The sequence below is a fragment of the Lactuca virosa genome, chromosome 2, assembly GCF_052849685.1.
Source record: "Lactuca virosa cultivar CGN04683 chromosome 2, Lactuca_virosa_CGN04683_v6, whole genome shotgun sequence".
NCBI lineage: Eukaryota > Viridiplantae > Streptophyta > Magnoliopsida > Asterales > Asteraceae > Lactuca > Lactuca virosa.
This window is the reverse complement of record NC_136427.1, coordinates 189,337,632-189,364,959: the sequence shown is the minus strand read 5'-3', so window position 1 is coordinate 189,364,959 and position 27,328 is coordinate 189,337,632. Positions and strand designations below refer to the sequence as shown.

Genomic DNA, 27,328 nt, shown 5'->3' with positions numbered 1-27,328 from the left:
ATGAGCAAGAGATTCGCTAGAGCTCCGGGGGAGCTGATTGTCCTCTTGATGTTGAGATTGGTGATGATAGGATTGTTTGAGTTGCGAGGGTTCATTTGGGGTGTACTCTTTAGTTGTTCGCTAAACAATATTTGGTGGAGTTGGTTCCCATTATGTTGCATGGGAACAAGGTCATTGTGGACATGGATTGATTGAGCCCTAATAGGAAAGGGATCAATTGTGAGCATCAGGTAGTTCGGGTTCGGACCCTAAGTGGGGGAGAGTTGATGATTCATGGGGAGAGACCGCAACGTGGGCCGATTTTGTGTTCTGCAGCGAGGGTCAGACGTTATCTTCAACAGGGTTGCTTCGGTTATGTCGCCTATGTCATGGATACCCGGGATAAGGGTAAGGCGACCGTGGATGATATGCCGATTGTGCGGGATTACCCAGATGTATTCCCGGAGGTTTTGCCCGGGGTGCCTCCAGAGAGGCAGGTTGAGTTCAAAATCGATTTGGTTCCAGGTGCAGCTCCGATAGCTAAAGCACCGTATCGGTTGGCTCCTCCCGAGATGTAGGAGTTGTCTACACAGCTATAGGAGCTATTAGACAAGGTATTTATTCGGCCGAGCAGTTCGCCTTGGGGAGCACCAATTCTATTTGTGAAGAAGAAGGACAGGTATCATCATATGTGTATTGGCTATCGGGAGTTGAACAAGGTAACGGTAAAGAACCGTTATCTACTCTCGAGGATTGATGATCTTTTTTACCAGCTTCAGGGTGCATCTTGGTTCTCCAAGATTTATTTTCGATCGGGTTATCATCAGATGTAGGTTAGGGATGAGGATGTGCAGAAGACAGCTTTCCGGACTCGTTATGGTCATTACGAGTTTGTGGTGATGCCTTTTGGGCTCATTAATGATCCAACTATGTTCATGGATCTCATGAACCGTGTGTGTAGAACGATGTTGGATCGGTCTGTGATTGTTTTTATTGATGATATCTTGGTTTATTCCAAGATTCAGGAGCAGCACGAGGAGCACTTGAGGGAAGTTTTGGAGACATTGAGGAGGGAGAGACTTTTCACAAAGTTCTCCAAGTGTGAATATGGGTTGGCACCATGTCAACCAGGATGGTATTCTGGTCGATCTGGCCAAGGTTGAGCCATGATGCAGTGGGAGGTTCCGAGGTCTCCATCTGAGATTCGGAGTTTTCTTGGTTTGGCAGGTTATTATCGGAAATTCATCCAGGATTTCTCCAAGATAGTCGTTCCTTTGACACTACTGAAAAAGAACACGGTTACATTTCAATGGGGGACTGAGCATCAAGTAACTTTTGAGACTCTTAGACAGCGGTTGTGTGAGGCATCGATTTTGAACCTGTTGGAGGGTGTTGATGATTCCGTGGTTTATTGTGATGCTTCGATCTCTGGATTAGGGTCGGTGTTGATGCAGAGGGGTCGCATGATCGCCTATGCCTCGAGGCAGCTGAAGCCTCATGAGGTGAATTATCTGACACATGACTTAGAGTTGGGGGTCGTGGTTTTTGCCCTCAAGATTTGGCCACATTACCTCTATGGGGTACGTTGTACTATTTACACGGACCACAAGAGCCTGGGGTATTTGATGGATCAGCTGAATCTAAATATGCGGAAGCACCGGTGGTTGGATGTGGTAAAGGACTATGATTGCAAAATCCTTTATCGCCCGGGAAAGGTCAATGTGGTGGTTGATGCTCTTAGCCGCAAGGCGGTAGCGACTCCGATAAGGAATATATGCTTGAGGATGAGTGTGATTACTACACTTTTGGAGTGGATTCGGGAGACACAGGTTGAGGCTATGAAGGAAGAGCACTGTAAAAGAGAGCGTATTGTGGGTCAGGTGGCTTCCTTCGATTATGATAGTCGTGGTTTGTTGACTCTGCATCAGCGAGTCTGGGTTCCGTATTGGGGAGGTGTGCGCCAACAACTGATGGAGGAGGCTCACAAGTCGAGGTTCTCCATCCATCCTGGGGCGAAGAAGATGTATAGGGATCTTCGTCCTGATTATTGGAGGCCCTACATGAAGCGGGATGTGTCATGGTACGTGGAGCGGTGCTTGACCTGCAAGAAGGTCAAGGCCGAACATCAGCGTCCTCACGGAAATATGTAGTCGTTGTAGATTCCTGTATGTAAATGGGAAGACATCACCATGGATTTTATCACGAACCTTCACAGGACCATGCGTGGAGCAGATGCGATATGGGTAATTATAGATCGTTTGACCAATAGCATGCATTTCATTCCGATCCAGGAGTGTATTTCTGTAGAAAAGTTGGCCGAGGTTTATATCAGGGAGTTGGTGGCACGTCATGGGGTGCCGGTATCAGTCGTTTCTGACAGGGATGTCCGATTCACTTCTAGGTTCTGGAAGAGATTTCATGACGAGCTGGGCACTCGTCTTCATTTCAGTACAACATTCCATCTGCAGACCGATGGTCAGACCGAGTGGACCATTCAGACCCTCGAGGATATGTTGTGTGCTTGTGTGCTAGACTTTGGTGGGAGTTAGGATACGTATCTTCCGTTAGTATAATTTTCGTATAACAACAGTTATCATGCTAGCATTGATCGAACTCCTTTTGAGATGCTCTACAGGAGGAAATGGAGGACCCTGATTTGTTGGGGCGAGGTCGGTCAACGGGTTATGGGGAGTATCGAGTTGGTACTCAAGACCACTGAGCTGATTCAACAGGTTCGGAGTAGGCTCCAGATAGCTCTGAGTCGGTAGAAGATTTATGCCGACAGGCGCAGGGCAGACTTAGAGTTCCAGGTGGGAGATATGGTTCTCCTAAAGGGGTCACCTTGGAAAGGTGTCATCCGGTTCAGGAAGCGGGGCAAGTTGGACCCCAGGTATATTGGTCCCTTCAAGCTTTTGTATTGGGTGGGTCGGGTTGCGTATCATTTAGATCTTCCAGCCGAGCTCAGTCAGATTCATAGCACGTTTCATGTCTCTCAGCTACGGAAGTGCCTGGTAGATGATTCCGCAGTGGTTCTATTGGAGGATATTCAGGTGGATGACCGCCTGAATTATATTGAGAGACCGGTGGCGATTCTGGATCGAAAAATGAAAACCTTGAGGAACAAGGTAGTTGAGTTGGTGAAGGTGCAATGGCAGCACCGCAAGGCTTCGTAGTGGACTTGGGAGCCCGAAGATGATATGGGGGAGCATTACCTAGAGTTATTTGGAGCAGGGGACTTCGAGGACGAAGTTTGATTCAAGTGGGGGAGAATTGTAACACTTATACTCTGGTATGTACCTTATGTCCTTTTCTTTGGAATTGTGCATTTTAGTTCCTGAAGTAGTACGCAGGGCGTACCACTTGGCACGCTTAGCGTACTGAGTTGATGGTGAGTCGGGAGCCAGGTCACGTACACTGGGCGTACGTAGACTTTAATGAAACCCTATTTGGGGGGTTTTTGACCCTATATAAACATCCTATTCATTAGGGTTGGCCTCCTTATCAGCCTCTAAAGCCCCAAAACCCTAAAAATGAGTCTTGGCCTCCATTGTTGAGTGTTTGATCCTTTGGTGAGAATTTGGTGTTCATTTTGTTCATTTTGAAGGAGTTGGGGAAGCTTGAAGTTGTTTAGCTTGGAGAGAAGGTCTTGTATCCAGAATCACCACCCCTTTTGCAAAGCTTTTGAAGTATCAAGTTCTCATCTTGACTTTTAGTTGTTTAGATCTCTTTTTAGGATGATTGTCATGCTTTTGTCCATTATTGAGTTGAGACGTCCTAAGGACTTCTCCTTTTAAATCTAGGTTTATCATGGGCTACTTAAGCATAAAGGTGCCAACTTTATGGAGTATAGGGCCTCATACATTCATTAAGTCTCTTACTAAGTCCTTGTTGAGCTTAAGAGCTTCATTTAGCCATGCATGGACGTAAAGTTAGCAACTTTACATGGTAATCCAGCTCAATGAAGTCAGATCTATATTCCTTTGAGCTTAAGAACTTCATTTAGCCATATAAGATCGTACGCGTAATGTACAAGCCCTTGAGCCAGTACGCTTAGCATACAAGCTGAGTACGCCCTGCGTACTCAGTCAGGAGGCTTTTGGATTTTGGGCTTTGAGTTTGGGCCATGTTTTGGGCTTAGAAGGTTGGGTTTTAGTTGGGCCATCTGAATTTGAGAGTTTTGGGCCAAGATCATTATTGGGCTTTGGGTTAAGGCCAATGAGAAAGGATTGGGTCTAATTGGAAATTGGGCCATATTTGGGCCTTGGTGGATTAATTGACTTTTGGGCCTTTTAGATTGTGAGATTGGGCCTTAGTCCTAGACCAATCTAGGTCAGGGGTAAAATAGTCTTTTTACCCTAAGTATGGATTTATGGTTATGATTGGAACCTAAATGTTAATTGGATTTTATTTGATATTGATAGCTTGGGGATTTATCGGACCAACAGTCATGGATTATCTATTTGATTCAGCAGTACGAGGTGAGTTTCCTCACTGGGTTTAGCGGGTCGAAGGCACCAATGTCGGCCCATGATTATGCTATGTTAGTATGCTAGTTGTCTGCGTGACTTTTGCATGTGCTATGTGCTTATATGCTTACCAGGCAGGGCCCGATGACCATTTTGTATGCTATGTATCTTTGTGATTATTGCATGTGTATATGTTTACACGATATATGTTATATGTTATATGTATGTTGGGCGGGGCCCAATCTGTCTACCGGGCGGGGCTCGATGCCGAGCGGGGCCCGATGACAGGGCGGGTCCCATTATATGTTATTATGTATGGTATGTGGTATTTTAGGAAACTCACTAAGCTTTGTGCCTACGGTTTTCAGTTTATGTTTCAGGTGCTTCTGGTTCCAAGGAGAAGAGCTCGGCTTGACTACATCGCTGATAACGTCTATTTTAGGCATATATTTCTGACATTTTCTTATTATTTTATAATATGTTTTATGTTATTCAGAACTAAATGATACTTAATACGCTTTGAAATGTTCAATTACAGTTAAAATGGGAGTTGGAATGCAATAGGAGGAGAAATGAGCTAAAAAGACGCAAAAAGGATAGTGCTGGCAGATTGACCCCTCTTCAGTGTTTCGAGTATATCTGATGACTCATAAGCCCAAGATTCAAAATGTTTTGAAAACTAGACGAAATTTCCTACGATTTATGTGATATGGCCTTTTTGCTAATTCGACATTTATCTTATCCAAAATCGGCCTTGAATATGAAGCATAAAAGTTGGACGGAAATTCCCTCCAAGTTACTTATTCCCCAAGCACCACTTACCTTATTTTTATTTGCTTAATCCCTAAGACACCATTAGTTTCCTTATTCCATTCCAACTCTAATATTCCATATTCATTCCATCTCCATTCAACTATAAATACCCCATATCATTCCACCATTTTCATCATCTATGATATTCCACTTCGACTTGTGCAACAAGAAAACTTCATAGCTGCCGTTTTGAGGGTCTAGAAGGCGGCTGGAAGGCCGTTAAGCTGACAGGAGCGAAGATCTGAAGGATTGGAGAGCATATCATGTTGTTAATCATGTACTTTATTAACGTGAACATGTTTACCATTCCATTATGATTCTATATGTACTTTATTAACGTGAACATGTTTACCCTTTGCTTTGTGTTTTTGATTAGATGAAACCTTGATTTATGGATTAATTGTATGTGGATTGTTTTATTTGTTTTTAATTTATCTTTTTAAGCTTGTTAAAAGATCCTTATGTGTTAATGATAATTATTTTCTATTAATAATCAAGTTTATTGAGTTGTATGAACATCTTCTTAATTGCTTGAATCATATAGTTTTGTGAAAGCAAGATTATATGCCTATTATTAGTGAACATGAACCTAGGGTTAACTAGAAAAATAAGTAAGTTAATTTGTGAGCATGTGTGATGAACAACCACATATAAGTTGATTGAATTTACAAATTTAATTAACTAATATTACAAGTCTTGCTTGATACGAACTGAACACTAGGAAACTTGTTAGTTTAATCAATTGGCCACTGTTTGAATTGACTTGTTTGCTAAAAGGATTAGTAATAGTGAACATGAACCTAATCATTTTAGAAATCGGTGAACATGAATAAATAAATTTGTGTGTGCAATTATCTATGATTTTAAGATGTATTTTTTCTAAACCAAAGTACCTAAAGAGATTTGTCTTCGGTCAGTTTATCGAGATTTGCTATTTATTCGTTTGTTTGAGATTTAATTCCATAAAAACCTTTCTTTACTGCTTTCGTGTGTTTTGTGTAACCTATAATCAAACATTCTAAATTAATTCACTACCGTTCCCCTTGTGTTCGACACCCTTGCTTATCAAAGCTATATTATACTCGATCGGGTTCATTGCCTGTAAGGTGTGGTTTAGATATAATAAACTAGGAATTATAAATAAAAAAACTAGTGCAATAAAAATACACATCAAGTTTTTGGCGCCGTTGCCGGGGAACGGTTTTCAATTAATTGAGTTTATTTGATTATTCGTTATTTTTTCATGTTTAGTTTTATTTTTATTTTATTTCCGTTGATATCATGTCACTTGTCGGGAAGGTTTTTATTGGTGCAGGAATTCGTGATCATATGCATTGCTTTGTTTTACTTTTTGCATGGGTTTCGAGATTGCAAGCGATTAGGGAATTCTTGACTTGTTTAGTCTACTACTTTGGTCATTTGTCCAACTTAATCAACGAGGCGTAGTATAGCAAGGCGTATCGTGGTGGTTAAGTGGAAGACCGAACTGTTGCTACTCATGACTAGTTGGGTCAACTCGTGTTCTACTTATTAGTTAATGGTGCAAAGAAAACAAAGGAAATAGTCTGACAGGTCCCGAAAGTTTTTGTTTTCACAAACCACCTCTTACATGCAAAGGATTTAATCAACAATTGTAGCTTGATTTCGACGAAGACAAGTGATCGTGATATCCTTTTTAGTTATTTTGGTTTGCTATTTTCTTAGTTATTTTAGTGAGTTTTTATTTTTAGTTTATTTAATTTTTGTTTTCTATTTTGATGCTCTTGATGTTTCAGATCTTTGCAAAAAAATTTCCCTTCAGATGCTTTCAGAAATTTCAACAATTAGGGTCGAATGTTGACTTGTCACTAGAGAAAAAAACCGTGAGAGAGTTTGAAGTTGACAATCGAGAATCGCGACTTTCAATAAGTGTGGGGGTGCGCGTTGATTTCATGAGAGATTATTATTTTCAAAGAGTGGTGTTTCTAACTATACATTGATTCCTATGACATGGATGGGCTGTTCCCATACAATGGAGTTTTATTTCGACGCGAAGCTGAATTATTGTCCCGGCTGCCAGGATATGGTTGACACTTTCCTATGTCGTGGGGGAGTTTTTCATCGCAAGAAGGAAGCTGCCATTCTAGATACCATGACGTGGTCGACACTTACCACGTAGTGGCCACACTGTTATTTTCGATACAAATTTTTCCTCACTCGACGAAACGACGTGGTCGACACTTCCCATGTCATGGTCACTATACATTGCATTAGTTTGAAATCCTTTGCACCACATTTCAGAAGTCAGTGTTCTTGAAGCAGCAATTCCAGTTTCCAGCCTTCCAACTAATTTATGAAGCAACTTTTAGCAGCCTCATTCGATCTCGCCACTACTACCCCAGGGGAGTCTGTTCTTTTTTCTCCATTTTTATTGTTTGTATGTGCTTAAATAGTTTTGTGCATAATATGAGGGCATCGTATGAAATATGTGTGGGGTAGGGGGTCAAAAAAAGAATTTAAATTGTAAAATTAAAAATTGTTAGATCAGGAAAATTTAAAATTTTATAAACTTGAAATAATAGTTTAATTTAGGAAAATATAGTGATGATAATTAAAAATTTTGCTAGTATTGTGTGGGATGATCTGATGAGATCCCAAATGTTTACCCAAGCCAACACATGTTATAGTATATTTGTGGCTTCCCCTTCTTAGTGAAAAGCCATGAGATATGAAAGAGAATCTAGTAGTTTATATGGCATAATATGTTTTGCATCCTGTACTTGAAATCTATCCCGGAGAGCTTATGTAGTCATTGCACTTAGACTAATACATCTAACCAATAAAGGTTGAAGTTAAGCTCCCTTGCTTAAGCATGTAGGACTTGAGTGAGAGAGAGAGAGAGAGAAATTCTCAAAAAGTGTAAGAATTTTGGAGCTATCAAAGTATGAAGATCAAAAGATCAAAAATTCTGAAGAATCAAAAAAAAGTTAAAGATACCAAAAATCAAACAAAAAGGTGGTGAATTCAAAGAAATCAAAAAGCAAATATCAAAGAAGTGAAGAATTCCAAGAGCTCCAATGTGGTATCAAATTTGTAATTTTTCTAGATATTATGTATGCTTGGGTAGATTAACCAAAAATACCTTGAGGTTAAGAAAGATTTCTGAGGATGGATTCGGAGGGTTTCAAAAATGAGTGTCGTATAAACTAAGGGGTGAAGGTTCATAAGGATTGTGAGTATTTAGGAATGGAAAGTTTTTAGGAATTATAGACACAAATACATGCATTACAGTCTTGGGATAATGGTTGGGTTTCAAATGGGTTGTTTTATGTGACATTGGTAAATTAAAAATTAGTTTTGCTTGAGGGCAAGCAAAAGACTAGTGTGGGGTACTTTGATAACGTCTATTTTATGCATATATTTCTGACGTTTTCTTATTATTTTATACTATGTTTTAAGTTATTCAGAACTAAAAGATACTTAATACGCTTTGAAATGTTCAATTACAGTTAAAATGGGAGTTGGAATGCAAAAGGAGGAGAAATGAGATAAAAAGACGCAAAAAGAATATTGCTGGCAGATTGACCCCTCTTCGGTGTTGTGGGTATATCTGATGACTCATAAGCCCGATTGATGAGATTCAAAATGTTTTGAAAACTAGACGAAATTTCCTACGATTTATGTGAGATGGCCTTTTTGCTAATTCGGTATTTATCTTATCCAAAATCGGCCTTGAATATGAAGCATAAAAGTTGGACGGAAATTCCCTCCAAGTTACTTATTCCCCAAGCACCACTTACCTTATGTAACGACGTAAATTTCCAAAACAATTTTTCATTTTTAAAACATACTTTCATTCACACGATAATCATAAAACATAATGTAATCACTGTGTCATAACAAAACATGTCCCAGAATCTCAATAACATAAACTCCACAAGTGTGTACGGATCATGCCGGCGCCTTCCCACGGTCCTCGCTAGTACCTGAAACACATATCATAACAACTGTAAGCATAAATGCTTAGTGAGTTCCCCAAAATACCACATACCACACATACGCCTTTCCAGGCCATAACTCTATAGGATCTTCCGATCCATGTGTCTCAGGGGACTTCCGTCCCAAATCCCGGTAGACCTTCTGGTCCTACCCGTGCCGACCTTCCGGTCCGTAACCTCTTGACCTTCCGGTCCACATCATCTTGACCTTCCGGTCCACATCATCTTGACCTTCCGGTCCCTTCCATACATAACATACATAGCACATACATATCACATAATCACATATAGCACATACATCTCATAGCATACAAGACCTTCCGGTCACACATAAGTACCCTTCCAGGTACAGTATAGTGAGAAGACTCACCTCAATGAAGTCGGATAAACTCTCGTGCTCAACGTCCCAACTTAGCCTCCTCCTATTATTCAAATAACATCCTGATCAATATTCTCTCATGATCTCATCTCTACAAACTGGGTAGAAGGCCATTCTACCCTTCCCTGAACTCTCCTGAATCAGTCTTGACCAGAACCCTAAAGTCAACGAAAGTCAACGGTCAAACTTTGACCCGACTCGTCGAGTGCACATGGGCGACTCGGCGAGTCCATACGGGTCCTCTGAATCCTTTCAGCCTCTCTTGACTCGTCGAGTCATCCTTCCACTCGACGGGTTACACCTGACACGAATCGCGGGGCAACCCCGACTCGACTCATCGAGTCCACTTATGGACTCGGCGAGTTGCCACCATGCTCATACTCAAATGACCTTCTGAGGTCAGATCTGTTCCTCTAATCCATAAATCTGACCTTCCCAAGCTCAATAAACACATAAAGGTTCGATCTTGATACTCATGCAATGTCCAAATAACTCTATTTGATGAATTAGCCCCAAATACCACATCCTAAGTCCATTCCTTCCATAACTCATCATAAAGCAAGATAGATAAAGTTCTCTGGACCACTATGGGTCCAGATCTAAAGTCTAAACATGATAAGGGACCATATTCCCAACAAATCAACCCAATAAAGGGTATAGAAAACCCTAGATCCATGGATTCTTTAACAAAACAGAAAAGGATCGATATGCTACCTCAAGGATGATGTCCTTTGCTTGAAATCCACAGATATGCAACCTCCTTGGCCTCCTCTAAGCTGGAATCACCTTCTTCTTGCAAAACCAACCCACAAAGATCCAATAATGGCTTCTTCCCTCTCACAAACGCTCAAGCACTCTTAGGGTTTCTCTCAAGGGTCTGGTAGCCGCAAATGGTGGCTATAAAGGTCCTTAAATAGGGCTCAGGCCCCGAGAATTAGGGTTTCACTAAACAGCGCGGACTCGCCGAGTCCACGTATGGACTCGTCGAGTCCTTCATTAAATCAGACAAAAAATGCGTGATCCCACTCGGCGAGTCTGAGCGCCTACTCGCCGAGTCCCTCTCTAAAATTCAATATAAATACTTAAAATAAGATACCTGGCAATCCGGATGTTACAATTCTCCCCCACTAGAATCAGACTTCGCCCTCGAAGTCCTGCTCGGCAAACAACTCTGGATGCTGCTTCCGCATCTCCAACTCCGGCTCCCAGGTCAGCTCGAACCCTTTCCGATGTTGCCACTGGACCTGCACCAGGGACACTTCCTTGTTCCTCAGAACCTTGATCTTCCGATCCCGGATCGCGATTGGTCTCTCAGCATAATTCAGGCTCGCATCTACCTGAATATCTTCCAGCGGTACCACCGCCGACTCGTCGGCTATACACTTCCTCAACTAAGATACGTGGAAGGTATCATGAATCTGGCTCAACTCCGCAGGTAGCTCCAACCGATATGCTACCTTGCCCACCCTCGCGGTCACCCTGAACGGACCGATGTACCGGGGCCCCAGCTTGCCCCTCTTCCTGAATCGGATCACTCCTTTCCAAGGAGATACTTTCAGGAGTACGAAGTCCCCCACCTGGAACTCCAGCTCGGATCGCCGCCGATCCGTATAACTCTTCTGACGACTCTGAGCCGTCAGTAACCTCTGTCTAACCTGTTGTATCTGCTCTGTCGTCTGAAGCACTATCTCAGTGCTACCCATCACGCGCTGTCCTACCTCTCCCCAACAAATGGAAGTCCGACACCTCCTCCCATACAACAACTCGAAGGGAGGCATACCAATACTAGAATGGTGGCTGTTGTTGTAGGAAAACTCAGCCAACGGCAGGTACGTGTCCCAACTTCCTCCGAAGTCCAACACACATGCTCGAAGCATGTCCTCGAGTGTCTGAATCGTCCGCTCACTCTGCCCGTCCGTCTGTGGGTGGTAGGAGGTACTGAAATGCAACCTCATACCCAACTCCTCGTGGAATTTCTTCCAGAATCTGGAAGTGAAACGTACATCTCGATCTGACACAATCGAGATCGGTACCCCATGACGCGATACCACTTCCCTCACATACAACTCTGCCAACCTCTCAGCAGAAGAGCTCTCACTGTAGCAAGAAAGTGTGCGCTCTTCGTCAGCCGGTCGACGATCACCCAAATTGCATCGACACCCCTCGCGGTCCTCGGCAATTTGGTGATGAAATCCATGGAAATCTGTTCCCACTTCCACTGGGGAACCTCAAGCGGCTGCACCTTGCGACAGGTCAAGCACCTCTCGACAAACCACGCGACATCCCTCTTCATACAGGGCCACCAATAATCTTTCTTCAGGTCCAAATACATCTTCGTGGCCCCGGGATGGATCAAGAACCTCGATCTATGCGCCTCCTCCATCAGAATGGTACGTGCCCCGCCTGCATACGGCACCCAAATCCGACCTTGAAATGTCATCAACCCTCGACTATCGGTAACGAACTAGGGCACCTGCCCGATCACCCGCTCCCTCTTGCGGTTCTCCGGTATCACAGCCTCTGCTTGGGCCTCCCGAATGGTGTCCAACACCGGAGTCATCACTGTCAATCTCATACAAGTGCCTCGAATCGGGGCACTCTCCGACCTACGACTCAGCGCATCAGCTACAACATTAGCATTGCCCGGGTGGTACAGGATCTCATAATCGTAATCCTTTGCCACGTCCAACCATCTCCTCTGACGCATATTCAGATTGGGCTGATCCATCAAATACTTCAAGCTCTTGTGGTCCGTGTATATGGTACACCGAACCCCATACAAATAATGACGCCATATCTTGAGGGCGAACACCACTGCCCCCAACTCCAGATCGTGGGTGGGATATCTCGTCTCATGAGGCTTCAGCTGCCTTGATGCATATGCTATCACATGCCCCCTCAGCATAAGTACTGCACCCCACACCTCTTTAAAATTCAATATAAATACTTAAAATAAGATACCTGGGAATCCGGATGTTACACCTTATTTTTATTTGCTTAATCCCTAAGCCACCATTAGTTTCCTTATTGCATTCCAACTCTAATATTCCATATTAATTTCATCTCCATTCAACTATAAATACCCCATATCATTCCACTATTTTCATCATCTATGATATTCCACTTCGACTTGTGCGACAAGAAAACTTCATAGCTGCCGTTTTGAGGGTCTAGAAGGCGGCCGGAAGGCCGTTAAGCTGACAGGAGCGAAGATCTGAAGGATTGGAGAGCATATCATGTTGTTAATCATGTAGTTTGTTAACGTGAAAATGTTTAGCATTCCATTATGATTCTATATGCAATTACTTTCTGATTTGGGTGTTAAAATCCTTTGCTTTGTGTTTTTGATTAGATGAAACCTTGATTTATGGATTAATTGCTATGTTGATTGTTTTATTTGTTTTTAATTTATGTTGTTAAGCTTGTTAAAAGCTCCTTATGTGTTAATGATAATTATTTTCTATTAATAATCAAGTTTATTGAGTTGTATGAACATCTTCTTAATTGCTTGAATCATATAGTTTTGTGAAAGCAAGATTGTATGCCTAGTATTAGTGAACATGAACCTAGGGTTAACTAGAAAAATAAGTAAGTTAATTTGTGAGCATGTGTGATGAACAACCACATATAAGTTGATTGAATTTACAAATTTAATTAACTAATATTACAAGTCTTGCTTGATACGAACTGAACACTAGGAAACTTGTTAGTTTAATCAATTGGTTATTGTTTGAATTGACTTGTTTGCTAAAAGGGTTAGTAATAGTGAACATGAACCTAATCATTTTAGAAATCGGTGAACATGAATAAATAAATTTGTGTGTGCAATTATCTATGATTTTAAGATGTAATTTGTCTAAACCAAAGTACCTAAAGAGATTTGTCTTCGGTCAGTTTCTCGAGATTTGCTATTTATTCGTTTGTTTGAGATTTAATTCCATAAAAACCTTTCTTTACTGTTTTCGTGTGTTTTGTGTAACCTATAATCAAACATTCTAAATTAATTCACTACCGTTCCCCTTGTGTTCGACACCCTTGCTTATCAAAGCTATACTATACTCGATCGGGTTCACTGCCTGTAAGGTGTGGTTTAGATGCGATAAACTAGGAATTATAAATAAAAAACTAGTGCATTAAAAATACACATCAATCGCACACACGACATGGATTCCGCTTTTGAGATATCACTCTAATTGTTTTTGATATTGAGATACTTATTTTCGTTTGAGTTGTATGGATATTGTTTTTGGAATACTGATTTATTTAAATTAAAAATGAAATTTTTGGATCATATTTTTGGGACGTTTCATACTTGGTTCCTAGACAGTAGGTGTTCTAGACACATGACCGGTCTCAAGTCCCTCTTAACATATTTTGTGAAGAAAGACGGTCCTATGGTGGTTTTTGGCGACAACAATGAAGAAGCTGGCATGGGCTTTGGAACTTTTGAGTGCAGGGTGTTCAAGCTGAAGAATGTATTCTATGTCAAGGGTCTAACAAGCAATATTATCTCCATCAGTCAACGTTGGCCCTGTTTGATTTGGATCTGACTAGGTCACATCAGACAAAAATGTTTGACTCGGTCAGCTCCATGTGTTTGATATGCCTAAGCTTTGCATCTGACTGGATCAACAATATCTGAGTCGTTCAAACCAAAAAAAAACTTGCTGACTGAATCTGAATGAAATCCATTCCACCATTGCCCCTCAACCAGCACCACCCTCATCCTCCTTCCCCACAGCCATCAATTTAATCCATGGAAAGGAGAAAAGAAACACGAACAAAGGCACACAAACAAAAAAACAAACAGAGCCTGCATCGATGCTCAGCGAGATCAGGGGAAGAAGACAACTCAAAATCAAAAGTAGGCAACTTTGGTCCTTCAAGATACCTATATTTCCCAAATCTACCACAACTTTAAATTGTCTTGCATAACTAATTTCTGGAAATTACTAGTTGGACCCTGAACTTTTATAATCAATTATTGTTTTATTATTATTATTATTATTATTATTATTATTATTATTATTATTATTATTATTATTATTATTAGAGCATCAGGGTAAAATGGTCATTTTGCATCAGCCAGCACATTCAGTCAGATATACAATCAAACAACATGGTTTCTTACTTAGTCAGAATTTGTTACTCAGACAGACATTTCCCAATAAGCACTTTCTCAGTCAGCAACTATCAAACGGGGCCTTTGTGACTCTGGTTATAAGGTTTTCTTTGATTTCCATGGAGGAATGGTTTTTTACTCTAAGAACAAAATTGTGCTTATTGCTCTCAGGTACAACAACATCTATATGGTTTGATTTTACTTGTTTAGACAATGCTACTTTATGTTTTAAGTTTTGTTTATGCTTTGCTACTTTAAAATTTCTAAGTTGTTACTGTTTTAGTTTATTTTGATTTTGTTTTTCGATTTTTTTTACTTTTATTTTACCAAAGAAGTATACATTGTACATTATTCTATTAATGTTGTCTATACATGTTCTTCTCTATCGATAGTGATCTTAACTGATTTGTTCATTTGAAAAGGATCAGTGTATCATTCCTTCAATGCAGTATCCTCAAACTAGAGCTAGTTGATGCTGACTTTGCATCCTTTCTTCAGCACCAACTTCTCTCTTACTAATGATGATGCTCACACAAATAGATATGTTGCATCCTGTTAATGAGGCCAGATAGGAGAGAACTGTGCCAAAATGTGTTCTTCTAGGCACATATCTCTTTTCGGGATAGTCTATCTCTGTTGTAATGGGATGATGTGAATCTAGGTGACGTGGCACATCTATTCTCATAGACGCTCTCAGTGCTACACCGAATCCCCTCTAAAATCCAAAAACATCTTCAACAAGACAATGGCCACCTTCTCTTCCTTCACGGATCACAACGAGTGGAACCTTCGAATTTTGTCTTGGTGACTCTCATAACTCGAAGGTTACAAACATTGGATCCTCTTAACTCATTGGTTACAAAGACTGGTTCATGTTCTTCTCTTGTTCTTGGTGAACATGAAGCTTGGAATCAATCTGTAATATCTCAATGATTAAAGGCATTCTCTCTCTTTGTTTACTATGAATTATGTTTTTGTTTGATATATTTGATCTTGTTTGCTCTCTTTTATAGATAGTGTAACATAAAAGAATGGTCGATAATGGGGCTGAGCTCCTTTTAGGGTTTTTTTAGTTTTTTTTTACAAAAACAATGTAACATCATGATTTTTTACCCTAAAAAATTATTTAATTTAACACATTTTTAACAGAAAATACAACGGAAGTTTTAAGTATTAATTTTAAAACATTTTCAAACCCACCACGTTACTTCAAAGTCAAAACCATAATTTCAAATTGTTTAAAGCATAATGGATGTAAATGTACTAAAAATTAAACATCAAAACGTGTCCAAAACGGTATCGTCTAAACCCAAGGTTTTAAATAACGTAAGGTGTGACTTTGGCGGCAATGTCAAGCCTCAAGCTTTTCCAAGCCTTGGCGAGCCACGTCGTCTGTAATGCGTGACTTAAGATGTCAATTTTGTATATAATTAATATTTGTATATGTATTTTCTACTACTATTCATTTTTATATTCATATATGACTTAAGGCGGCATTGGTAAAACTTGGCGGCAGGTACAAGCCTTGGGGTCATGACGAGCTTTTTAGAACATTGTCTAAACCTTAATTTGTTATGACCCATAATTGATATTATTCAAAAATATTATTATCCTGAATCGTATCTTTTGCAAAACAATCGGCTTAATTCTACACACTGTTGATAAGCCATGTCCTCATTTATTATGTTATATAGTTCTATGATTTAGAAAATGTAATGATACAAAACTTTTTATGAGACATAAAACTTGAATGGGTTGAATATGTTAGCATCCAAATTGTTATGATCCAGAATAATATGGTCCAACATACTATGAATCAAAATGATATCATCAAAAATCTTACAAACCAAAAAGATTTATGAACCAAACTCTTTATGAAAAAAAAAAAAACATTATTTCGTTGACAATGATTTGACTCAAATATATCTTTATTCAAATTGTTTATGATTCGTAAGTCTTATGATCTAAAAATATTATAATTAAAAAATGTTATGAATCTTATTATCTTATTATTCAAAACTTTTATGATCCTTAAACTTTAAAACTTGAACCTACCCTTCAAAAAACTAAAAAATAGTAAAATAAAAACAAGAAAAAATGAAAATAATGCATGAAAGTAAAGATTATTTGACATCAGTATAATGCATGAAATGAATGACACCACTCCAAGCTTAAGATTAAACATCTTCATTGATGTTAAGAAAGGGCTAGATATATATATGGGTTGTTTGGTGTATTGCAGCTTAAGGGATGTCAAATATGCATCTTTAAAACCATAGTATAGACCTCATATTGTGCTACTACTCGGTTCCTATCTTGGAAAAGATACACATGTACGCCTCATGGTGGCAGTGGTATGAAAGGCCAAACTATGTCTACTTTGCGAATAGTCGGCCAAAGTGAAAATGAGTGGGGAATTCAAATAATGAAAGTGCCCTAAAATAAACTACATATCAAACCACCAATCGAATAAAATACATACCAAGCATTACTTATGGTATCTATGAACACTTGTAAAACTAAAAAAGATTTAGCGACATTTAAAACAAATTTGTACTTTTCACACTAATTGACTTTGCGTAATGAATTTAATAACCTTGCAAACCAAACATAATTATCTTAATAAACTTGTCTGAGATAACAAAACTTCAAAAACAGTAAATTAAAGATAAATTCAAAGCCCCGGGTTGCCTCTTGAGCATCGTCTTTGTTTATTATCTTTGGCTAGACTTCATGACTCTTTCTTCTTTGTGGATTATTTTACTTTAGATTGAACTCAGTTTGGCTTGGAAACCACTCTTTAGCTTCCAACTTTCCAACAAATGCAACTAATTGCTCAATAGCTTTCTCAAGATTCTTTAAACTCGCCTGGGTATCCTGTATGTATTGTTGTTGTGTGATCACGAGGTTCTTCACAATATCCTCTAATGACTCACATGAGCTACTCGCTTGAGGTGTGGGTAGTGCAAGTTGCGGATGTTGAGGCTGAATATCCTGTTCTTGAGGTCGATTTGGTGGTGTCTGTTGAGATTCTTGTGGTGATGGTTGTTGATTACTTAAGTTAGGACTCGGATTATTATGGGGTTTCTTATATTCTCGCACATTTGATATAATCCTGAAGAAGACATGCTAAGATTGGAAAAGATAACCAATATTAACCTAGAGAATCAATGAAGGAATGATTCTTGTAATTAACACAGCCTGATTGGAGAACTGAAGATGAATAAAAGAGTGTGTAATGTATTTTGATTTTTCCATCTATTAGAAAAGTCTTATTATTTTGTCATTGTTTATGAAAAAATCATAATTTTTATTTTTTGAATAGAAACTCTTGATTATCTAATATTTTGCCAAAATTAACAGAAAATCCTTATTTTTTTAATTGAAAATGACAAATTATCGTGTAAAATTAGATAATCGAGATTCATGTGTTCAAAAAATAAAAGTTGAGATTTGTTGAGTGTGAATCCACGTCAAAGTGGTCCACAGAAAAGTTAGTCAAAAAAAGTTGATTAAAAAGGAATGGTGATCCGGTTCTTACGGACCATGTTTTGTGGCTTTCCTTTTCTCCATTCAATCCTATATAAGATTGTATTGTATCTGTAGTTTGATAACACATAGAAGAAGAAATAAACACTCCTAGTTACCCTCGTGTGGACGTAGGTCAGAGAAAGACCGAACCACGTTAAATCCCTCGTGTTCATCCTTGTGTTCTTGTTTTCTTTCGTGAGCTGTGCGTGTGTTTCGTGTCTCGATCCTAACAAGTGGTATCAGAGCGTTGGTTTAGCTCCAGAAGGTGATTTTCAGTTTTTTGGTCGAAATTTGTTTTCGTAAAAAAACGATTTTGGTGTATACCGTTGGAAAGGTCTCGTTCCGAAGATTCCGAAAATATTTTTTTCTGAATTTTTCGACCACCGGAAGACGTCCAAATCGCCGGTCAAAGGTTCGCCGGAATAGTGACCGGGAAAACCAGTTCACTGGAGAAGACGACACTGTAGCGCCGGAGCCTTGCCGGAGAAGACGACACTGTACGCCGGAGACCTGCCGGAGAAGACGACACTGTAGCATCACTGTAGCGGCACTGTAGCAGAATTTGAAAAACTCAGATTTGGTCCCTAAAGTTCCAGAAAATTACAAAACAGGTCCCTGTTCTTTCAGAATATTGCAAAAATGGCAGAAAATGGTAAAATCAAAATTGACAAGTTTGATGGAACCGATTATGGATTTTGGAAGATGCAAATTGAAGATATGTTGTATCAGAAAAGTTTGCATTTGCCTATGTTGGGCGAACAACCGGATGACATGTATGATGAAGAATGAAAGTTGTTGGATCGACAAGCCTTGGGTGTAATTAGGCTTTCATTGGCAAAGAGTGTTGCGTATAACATTGTTAATGAAACAACTACTTATGGAGTATTTAAGGCTTTGTCCAACATGTACGAGAAGCCGTTCGCTTCCAACAAAGTGTTCCTCATCAAACAATTGGTTAACACCAAAATGAAGGAAGGCATGTCAGTTACCGCTCACATAAACGAGTTTAACTCGATTATCTCTCGTTTAGCCTCAGTTGCAATAAAGTTTGAAGATGAAGTACAAGCGCTCCTCCTTTTATCATCTTTGCCCGATAGTTGGTCAGGCACCGTCACAGCTGTTAGTAGTGCATCCGGCACTATTAAACTCACTTTCGAGAGTATTCGTGATTTGATTGTAAATGAAGATATCAGACGGAGAAGCAATGGTGAGACTTCTAGTTCTAGTTCTTTATTGCATACAGAAAGTAGAGGAAGAAGAAACGAAAGAGGACGTAGTCGAGGCAGATCAAAGTCCAGAAAAAGGGGGCAGTCCAAGAACCGAAAAGATTTTGAATGTTGGAATTGCAAAGAAAAAGGTCACTTTAGAAACCAATGTACAAAACCACAAGCTGAAAAGAAAGAAGTACACAATGTATCCTCTGAAGAATCGGGAGACTTTCTCATATGTTGTGTTGAGAATTCAATGGAATCCTGGATTATGGATTCGGGTGCCTTTTTCCATGCTGTCTCATGCCCAGATATGGTCAAGAACCTACAAACAGATGACTTTGGCAAAGTTAGTTTGGCCGATGATCAAGTGCTTGATATTACGGGTATAGGAGACGTAGATTTGAAGACCTCCATGGGAACCACCTGGACATTGAAAGATGTCAGGGTTATCCCAAACTTAAGGAGAAAGTTGATTTCAGTTGGTAAGTTGGATGATGAAGGACTTAATGTTCACTTTGGGGGTGGACAATGGAAAGTGATCAAAGGCAACTTGGTGATTGCCAAAGGAAAGAAGAAAGGCACTTTATACATGGTAGAAATACCTGGTGATGGTGTTCATGCCATAACCACCAATCCGAGTCCATCTAATTTATGGCACCAACGACTCGGACACATGAGCGATAAGGGATTGAAGATGTTGGCTCAGAAAGGGAAGTTTCCAGACTTGAAGAAAGTTGAAACTGAATTTTGTGAATCTTGTGTTCTCGGGAAACAAAAGCGGGTTACTTTTGTAAAGACGGGGAAGACACCGAAAGCTCAGAAGTTGGAGCTTGTTCACTCGGATGTATTTGGACCAACATCAGTTTCATCTCTAGGAGGCAAAAACTACTATGTAACCTTTATCGATGATTCAACACGCAAGGTATGGGTCTATTTTCTTAAAAATAAATCTGATGTATTTGATACTTTTAAGATATGGAAATCTGCTGTTGAAAATGAAACTGATTTGAAGGTAAAATGTCTGAAGTCGGATAATGGTGGTGAATACATAAGCAAGGAGTTTGTTGACTATTGTGCGAAATAAGGGATAAAGATGATCAAGACGGTCCCAGGAACTCCTCAGTAGAATGGTGTAGCTGAGAGAATGAATAGAACTCTGAATGAAAAGGCTAGAAGCATGAGGTTGAATGCCGGTCTACCCAAGACATTCTGGGCCGATGCAGTTAATACTGCAGCCTACTTGATCAACCGTTCACCGTGTGTTCCCTTGGATTTTAAATTACCAGAAGAAATGTGGCAAGGGAAGGAAGTAAGTCTCAAACACCTGAAAGTCTTTGGTTGTATTGCTTACAGTTTGTTAAAAGATGGTGACAGGGATAAACTTGATTCAAAGACCAAGAAGTGCACATTCATTGGTTATGGGTCAGATGAAATGGGTTACAGGCTTTGGGATAGTGAAAGCAGAAAGATAATCCGAAGCAAGAATGTCACCTTTAACGAAGCCGAGTTATACAAAGACAGAAACAACAAAAGTCCAGAAGATCAGAAGGAGTATGTTGAGTTTGAAGGTGTTGAAAAGAAGAAAGAAGCTCCAGTCGAAATCCCTGAATCTGGGGATGATTCAACTAACAGTGGGAGCTCAGTGGATAATTCCAATAATGATTCTGAAGATGAAGAAACCAGTCCTCCAACTCCAGAGTCCCCAGTCACACCTCAAGTTCAACTAAGAAGATCTTCCAGAGTCACCAGACCACCAAACAAATACTCACCATCTGTTAACTACATTCTCCTGACAGAGAACGGTGAACCCCAGTGTTACTCTGAAGCTATAGGGTTGAAAGATTCATTGCAGTGGGAGTTAGCAATGAAAGATGAAATGAAGTCGCTTGAGAAGAACAAGACCTGGCACTTAACAAAGCTTCCAGTTGGGAAGAAGGCTCTTCAAAATAAATGGGTTTTCAGGGTCAAAGATGAACATGATGGTACCAAATGGTACAAAGCAAGATTAGTAGTCAAGGGCTTTCAACAGAAAGAGGGAATCGATTTCAATGAAATATTCTCTCCAGTAGTGAAGATGACCACTATCAGACTTGTTCTCAGTATTGTAGCAGCAGAAGGTTTGCATCTAGAGCAGCTAGATGTCAAGACAGCTTTTCTACACGGTGACCTAGAAGAAGACATTTACATGACACAACCAGAGGGTTTCCAAGTTAAAGGCAAAGGAAACTTGGTGTGTAAATTGAAGAAGAGTTTGTATGGTCTGAAACAAGCACCCAGAAAATGGTATTTGAAGTTTGATAACTTCATGAGAAGAGTTGGTTACAAGAGATGTGACAATGATCATTGTTGTTACATCAAGAAGTTTAAGGGTTCTTATATCATTCTACTACTCTATGTAGATGATATGTTGATTGCCGGTTCAGACATGTCAGAGATCAAGAAGTTAAAGAAACAAATGTCTGAAGAATTCGAGATGAAAGACTTGGGAGCTGCAAACCAAATACTCGGGATGAGTATTTCCAGAAACAAAGAAGATGGCTCTTTGACACTCTCTCAAGAGAAGTACATTGAGAAAGTGTTAGAGAAATTCAGCCTTAAAGATGCCAAGATCAGAAGCACACCTTTGGGAAGTCACTTTAAGCTTTCTAAAGTTCAGTCACCCAAATCAGATGAAGACAAGAAAGAAATGGCTAAAGTTCCGTATGCATCTGCTGTTGGTAGCCTCATGTATGCAATGGTATGCACAAGACCAGATATCGCTCATGCAGTGGGAGTTATTAGTCGGTTTATGTCCAATCCAGGGAGAGAACATTGGGAAGCAGTTAAATGGTTGCTAAGATATTTGAAGGGGACTTCAAAGATGACATTGCATTTCAAGGGAAAAGATGTCATTCTAAGGGGTTATGCAGATGCAGACCTTGGTGGTTGTAAAGAGTCATACAAAAGCACCACAGGGTATGTCTTTATAGTGGGAGGCACTGTGGTAAGTTGGATGTCCAAACTACAGAAAAGTGTTGCCCTTTCAACCACAGAAGCAGAATATATGGCAGTTGCTGAAGCAAGCAAAGAGCTTATATGGTTGAAGAACTTTCTCGAAGAACTTGGCAAGGAACAAGTTGATTGTGCACTATTTTGTGATAATCAAAGTACTATATATCTTGCAAAGAATCCGGTCTTCCATTCGAAGACAAAGCACATACAGCTGAGATATCACTTCATCAGAGAAAGAATTAATGATGGCACTCTGAAGTTGAATAAGATCAAAGGAACTGAAAATCCAGCTGATATGTTGACTAAGGTTGTCACCTTAGAGAAGTTGAAGCTTTGCATAGCTTCAACTGGCCTTCAGGATAATTGAAGAGAAGGCCGGGTAACTAGGATGGAGTCAAGATCAAAAGTGTTTTACAGAAATACAGATGCACAGTTGAAGCACATGTGAAGATTGTTCTGTGGCTTCAAGTGGGAGATTGTTGAGTGTGAATCCACGTCAAAGTGGTCCACAGAAAAGTTAGTCAAAAAAAGTTGATTAAAAAGGAATGGTGATCCGGTTCTTACGGACCATGTTTTGTGGCTTTCCTTTTCTCCATTCAATCCTATATAAGATTGTATTGTATCTGTAGTTTGATAACACATAGAAGAAGAAATAAACACTCCTAGTTACCCTCGTGTGGACGTAGGTTAGAGAAAGACCGAACCACGTTAAATCCCTCGTGTTCATCCTTGTGTTCTTGTTTTCTTTCGTGAGCTGTGCGTGTGTTTAGAGTCGTGTGTTTCGTGTCTCGATCCTAACAAGATTTTCATTATGTAGGAAAAAAAATTTAAGACTTCTCTAACAATAACCCTATTAAGTTAAAACTGATAAAAGTAAGAAATCCCATATATATTTAGCATAACTATCTAAGCTGGCATATCTTCATACGTGACAGAATTTTACAGATTTTTACCCTAACGTTGAATCCATCTTTTGTACTAGTTTCTATAAACATACACCCGAATTTACGAGCTTGACCGTCTCCTTCTTCTATTGATACTTGCCTGTTTGACCACCAAAATTGGTAATGAACAAAAAAAATTGCCATCTTAAATTGATAAATTTAATCTGATTAAAAAGTAATGACACACCTTTTGTCAACAAGGTCGGTTTTGTTCCCAACAAGGACTATAACCGCATCATTTCCTCGCTTTGTACGCACTTCCTCTATCCACATTGAAATGTTCAAATATGACTTTCGATCTGAAATGCAACAAATTAGGGTAACTTTAAAATCATAAAGGGATATGCTACAAATAGTCATTTTTTGGTGCAAATTCCAAATTTTCGACATAAAAAATCGTATTTCCAGATATAGACATGGATTCCGTAGAACACCTTTCGAGGGCTCCGCAGAATCGACTTAATCTCCGAGAAATCGATGTGGTGCAATATATATATATATATATATATATATATATATATATATATATATATATATATATATATATATATATATATATATATATATATATATATATATGAAGAACAATTCCGCGGAGCTACCTCCGAGGAACCATTCCTCGGAGGTAGCTCTGTGGATTTGTTCTTCATAAAAAAAAATTCACATCGATTCCTCGGAGACTAAGTTGATTCCGCGGAGCATTTGGAAGATGCTTTGCGGAATCCATGTCTATATGTGAAAATACGATTTTTTATGTCTAAAATTTGAAATTTGCCGCCAAGAAATGACTATATCGGTCCAATTCCCAATCATAAATTGGAGATATTGTGACGCTTATAAATTAAAAAAACATGTAATACTTGTTGAGGTAGGTGCTACCACTTACTGGTAACATCATACACAATAAGTACATATGATGAATCTGCAATATAACTTGGAATCAGACTCCTAAATCTCTCATCCCCACTAGTATCCCTGAAATGTGTTTAGATGTAGTGAAATAATGTATTCAATGTAAAGGTTATTTTCATATACTTGTTGATCAAACTCACAATCTCCCAATACACATCCACATCATACATACTTATAAAGCTAGCATTTTTCCTTAAACCTCATGCATTTGAAACCCCCATAAAAATTTGCAAACACCTCATGCATTTGAAACCTCCTATTTTAATGAATACCACTCAAAAGTCTCTAAATAATGATTAACAATTCAAAGGTTTTATAACTTATATAATATATTTAATAAACAATTAATTAATACTTTACTATAAAAAGGTCAATCTTTTTGAGACACAAATACAAATCACATTCAAAATTCACAAAGAAAACACGTTTAAAGTTTTTTGTGTTAGTTTGAGGGCTTTGAACAATTTTTCGAACCATGTTATTATGTTGAAGTTTTTAATTTGTAAGTTTGTTATATACTAATTCTTTTTTGTATTTTCTTGATTTAAGTATTCTTTTAAGAATATCATTGTATGTTGTGGTTGAAATTTTAATGTAAATTAGATTAGATTCATGTTATCGATCATATGTTATGGAAGGTGATATATATAATATTTAATTAACTATTGTATACATGTTTGTATGTTCATGTTGCTTCAAAACAATAATTAATTAAAAATCATGGATATGTCATATTATCCATATTATCCATGTAAGCCTTTTTTAAAATGCAAATTGTCTATCTTATCACTTTATATTTTAGTATATGTTTAACATTTTAATTATAATAATAAGTGTTTTTTAAAAGTTTCTTTCACTTATTAATAATAACAAGTGGTTTTAAAACTAATAAGCAATAATTATAAATTATAAAATCAAATTACATGGATATGTCATATTATCCATGCAAGTCTCTTTTGAAATGCAAATTGTCTATCTTATCACTTTATTATTTAGTGTATATTTCACATTTTAATAATAATATTAAGTGTTTCTTAAAAGTCTTCTTTAACTTATTATTAATAATAAGTGGTTTAAAATTAATGAATAACAATTTTAAATGATAATAACATCAAATTATAAATTACATTTAGCTATAAATAAATTGTATTTTAAATAAACATCATTATTGAAATTAGAAAATGATCGCATAAGTAAAAATATAATTAATAAATAATAATAATTGTTAAAAATAATACTAAATAGATAATTATATTTAATTCTATTAATAAGGAATGTGGGTTGATATCAATGATTATTATTGTTCAAAATAATTGAGATTATATATATATATATATATATATATATATATATATATATATATATTAGTGTAAAAATATTATCTCAAAGTTAATGTCAATAACATAACCATTTTAAACATATATTTTTCAATATTTTAACAATATATTTTTAATCTTCGCTGCGCAACGCGCGGGAATTCGTCTAGTTACTACATATATAAATGATAAGTGAGCGAGTTAATAGAAACAGCTAGCAATTAATTAAGAACATACCAAAGTTGTAACCGAACTGGAAAATCTTCAAGGTGCACTGTTTTCGACAAGAAATCAATGCCAATTGTACGCTGCAGTATTAAACACCTTAATTTAGAGAAACAAACTTCAGAATTATTCTAGATTAATCTGCATAGCCTGTATGCTTGAAATTATTCATCTAAATATCCAATATTGCAATGATAAGTTAGTTAACCTCTCCAATTAACACATATTATAGGAAAAAAATTAAACCCCGTAACATATCATATTGTAAGTCTCTCATGAACTCATCCATGAGACCTTGACTAAATTTAAAAATTATATATAAGGGCTCATGTATGATCTTTAGTTAACCTTATAGTAATAAGAACACATGCTTTGATGCTCATCACTAGTAAGTGGTGCATATATTCAATGCTCAGATATGCTAACGATCTAACCTGACCCATGATCCATAAGCTAATAATTTGTTACAGGAACCATAATCAAACTATCAACATGTTTATTCAACTCTTCTTATAATTAAAAAATGAGAAATAACTTATAATATAAACTAAGATTCAAGGTTATTTGTTTATGGCCATTGTTCTTGCAATATTTTGTGTACACAGTTTTTATCAATCTAACCTCAATTCTAAACAAGTACACCCTGATCCAATAACCAAATTCCAACCGAACCACATGTCTAAATAATATCCACATATGATTACCATAAAACATAGCATGAATCCGGCTGAACTGTACCTGATAGGTGCTGTCGAATTTGTCATACATAAATCTGGTAATAATGCTGGTTTTGCCGACGGATTTATCGCCCAAAACTGTTAACTTGTATTTGAGAAGGGTTGACACACCCGCCATTGATGAGTTCTTTCAAATCACGATCAAAGCGATCAGATCTCAAATTTTTGATGAAAACTGAAATGTGAAAGAAGATGGAAATTCGGAGGAGATAGAAGATGAATTATAAAATAAGGTTTGATCATCAATTAGTTTATATATATGAGTGGGAGAAAAAAAGCGCCAACTACACGAATTCAGACGACAAGCTTAAACCTCGCTCATGATTTCTTGTTTAATGACTTGCAAAGAAAGATTGACGAAATTACATATATGGTCTCCGTACTTTATAAAAAAAATCACAGGTTCCTACTTTTTATGATTATAGTTCCTATGGTTTAAGTTTATTGCATGAATGGTCCTTATGTTTTCACTTTTTTACAAATTAATCTAAATTGCTATTTTACCCAGAGTTCTTATTAGTTTTATTCTTTTTATACTTTAATTTAATTTAATAGAAAGTTATAGTTTTAGTCCATGTGGTTTACACAAATTTGCACTTTCAGTCTATTTTTTGAATTTTGGACATGGCTCCTATCTAAGCTAAAACTTGTATTTCTTCTCTTTCAGATGTCAACTCCTGACGATGCTTCTTGTTCCTCCAACAACAACAAATTCTCGCTTTTGA

The 27,328-nt window shown here is 38.1% G+C and overlaps 1 protein-coding gene across 1 annotated transcript; it reads right to left on the bottom strand.

Annotated features, from left to right (window-relative positions):
• Positions 1-23,341: 23,341 nt before the first annotated feature.
• On the bottom strand, positions 23,342-26,808 carry LOC145156684 (ras-related protein RABH1e-like). Its single transcript, XM_079075966.1, has 5 exons — positions 26,605-26,808; positions 25,879-25,949; positions 24,300-24,388; positions 23,601-23,712; positions 23,342-23,513 (listed from the first exon to the last, which is right to left on the bottom strand). Exons 1-5 carry the CDS (start codon positions 26,719-26,721, stop codon positions 23,372-23,374), a joined length of 531 nt encoding a protein of 176 aa, XP_078932092.1. The 5' UTR covers positions 26,722-26,808; the 3' UTR covers positions 23,342-23,371.
• Between the last annotated feature and the right edge of the window lie 520 nt (positions 26,809-27,328).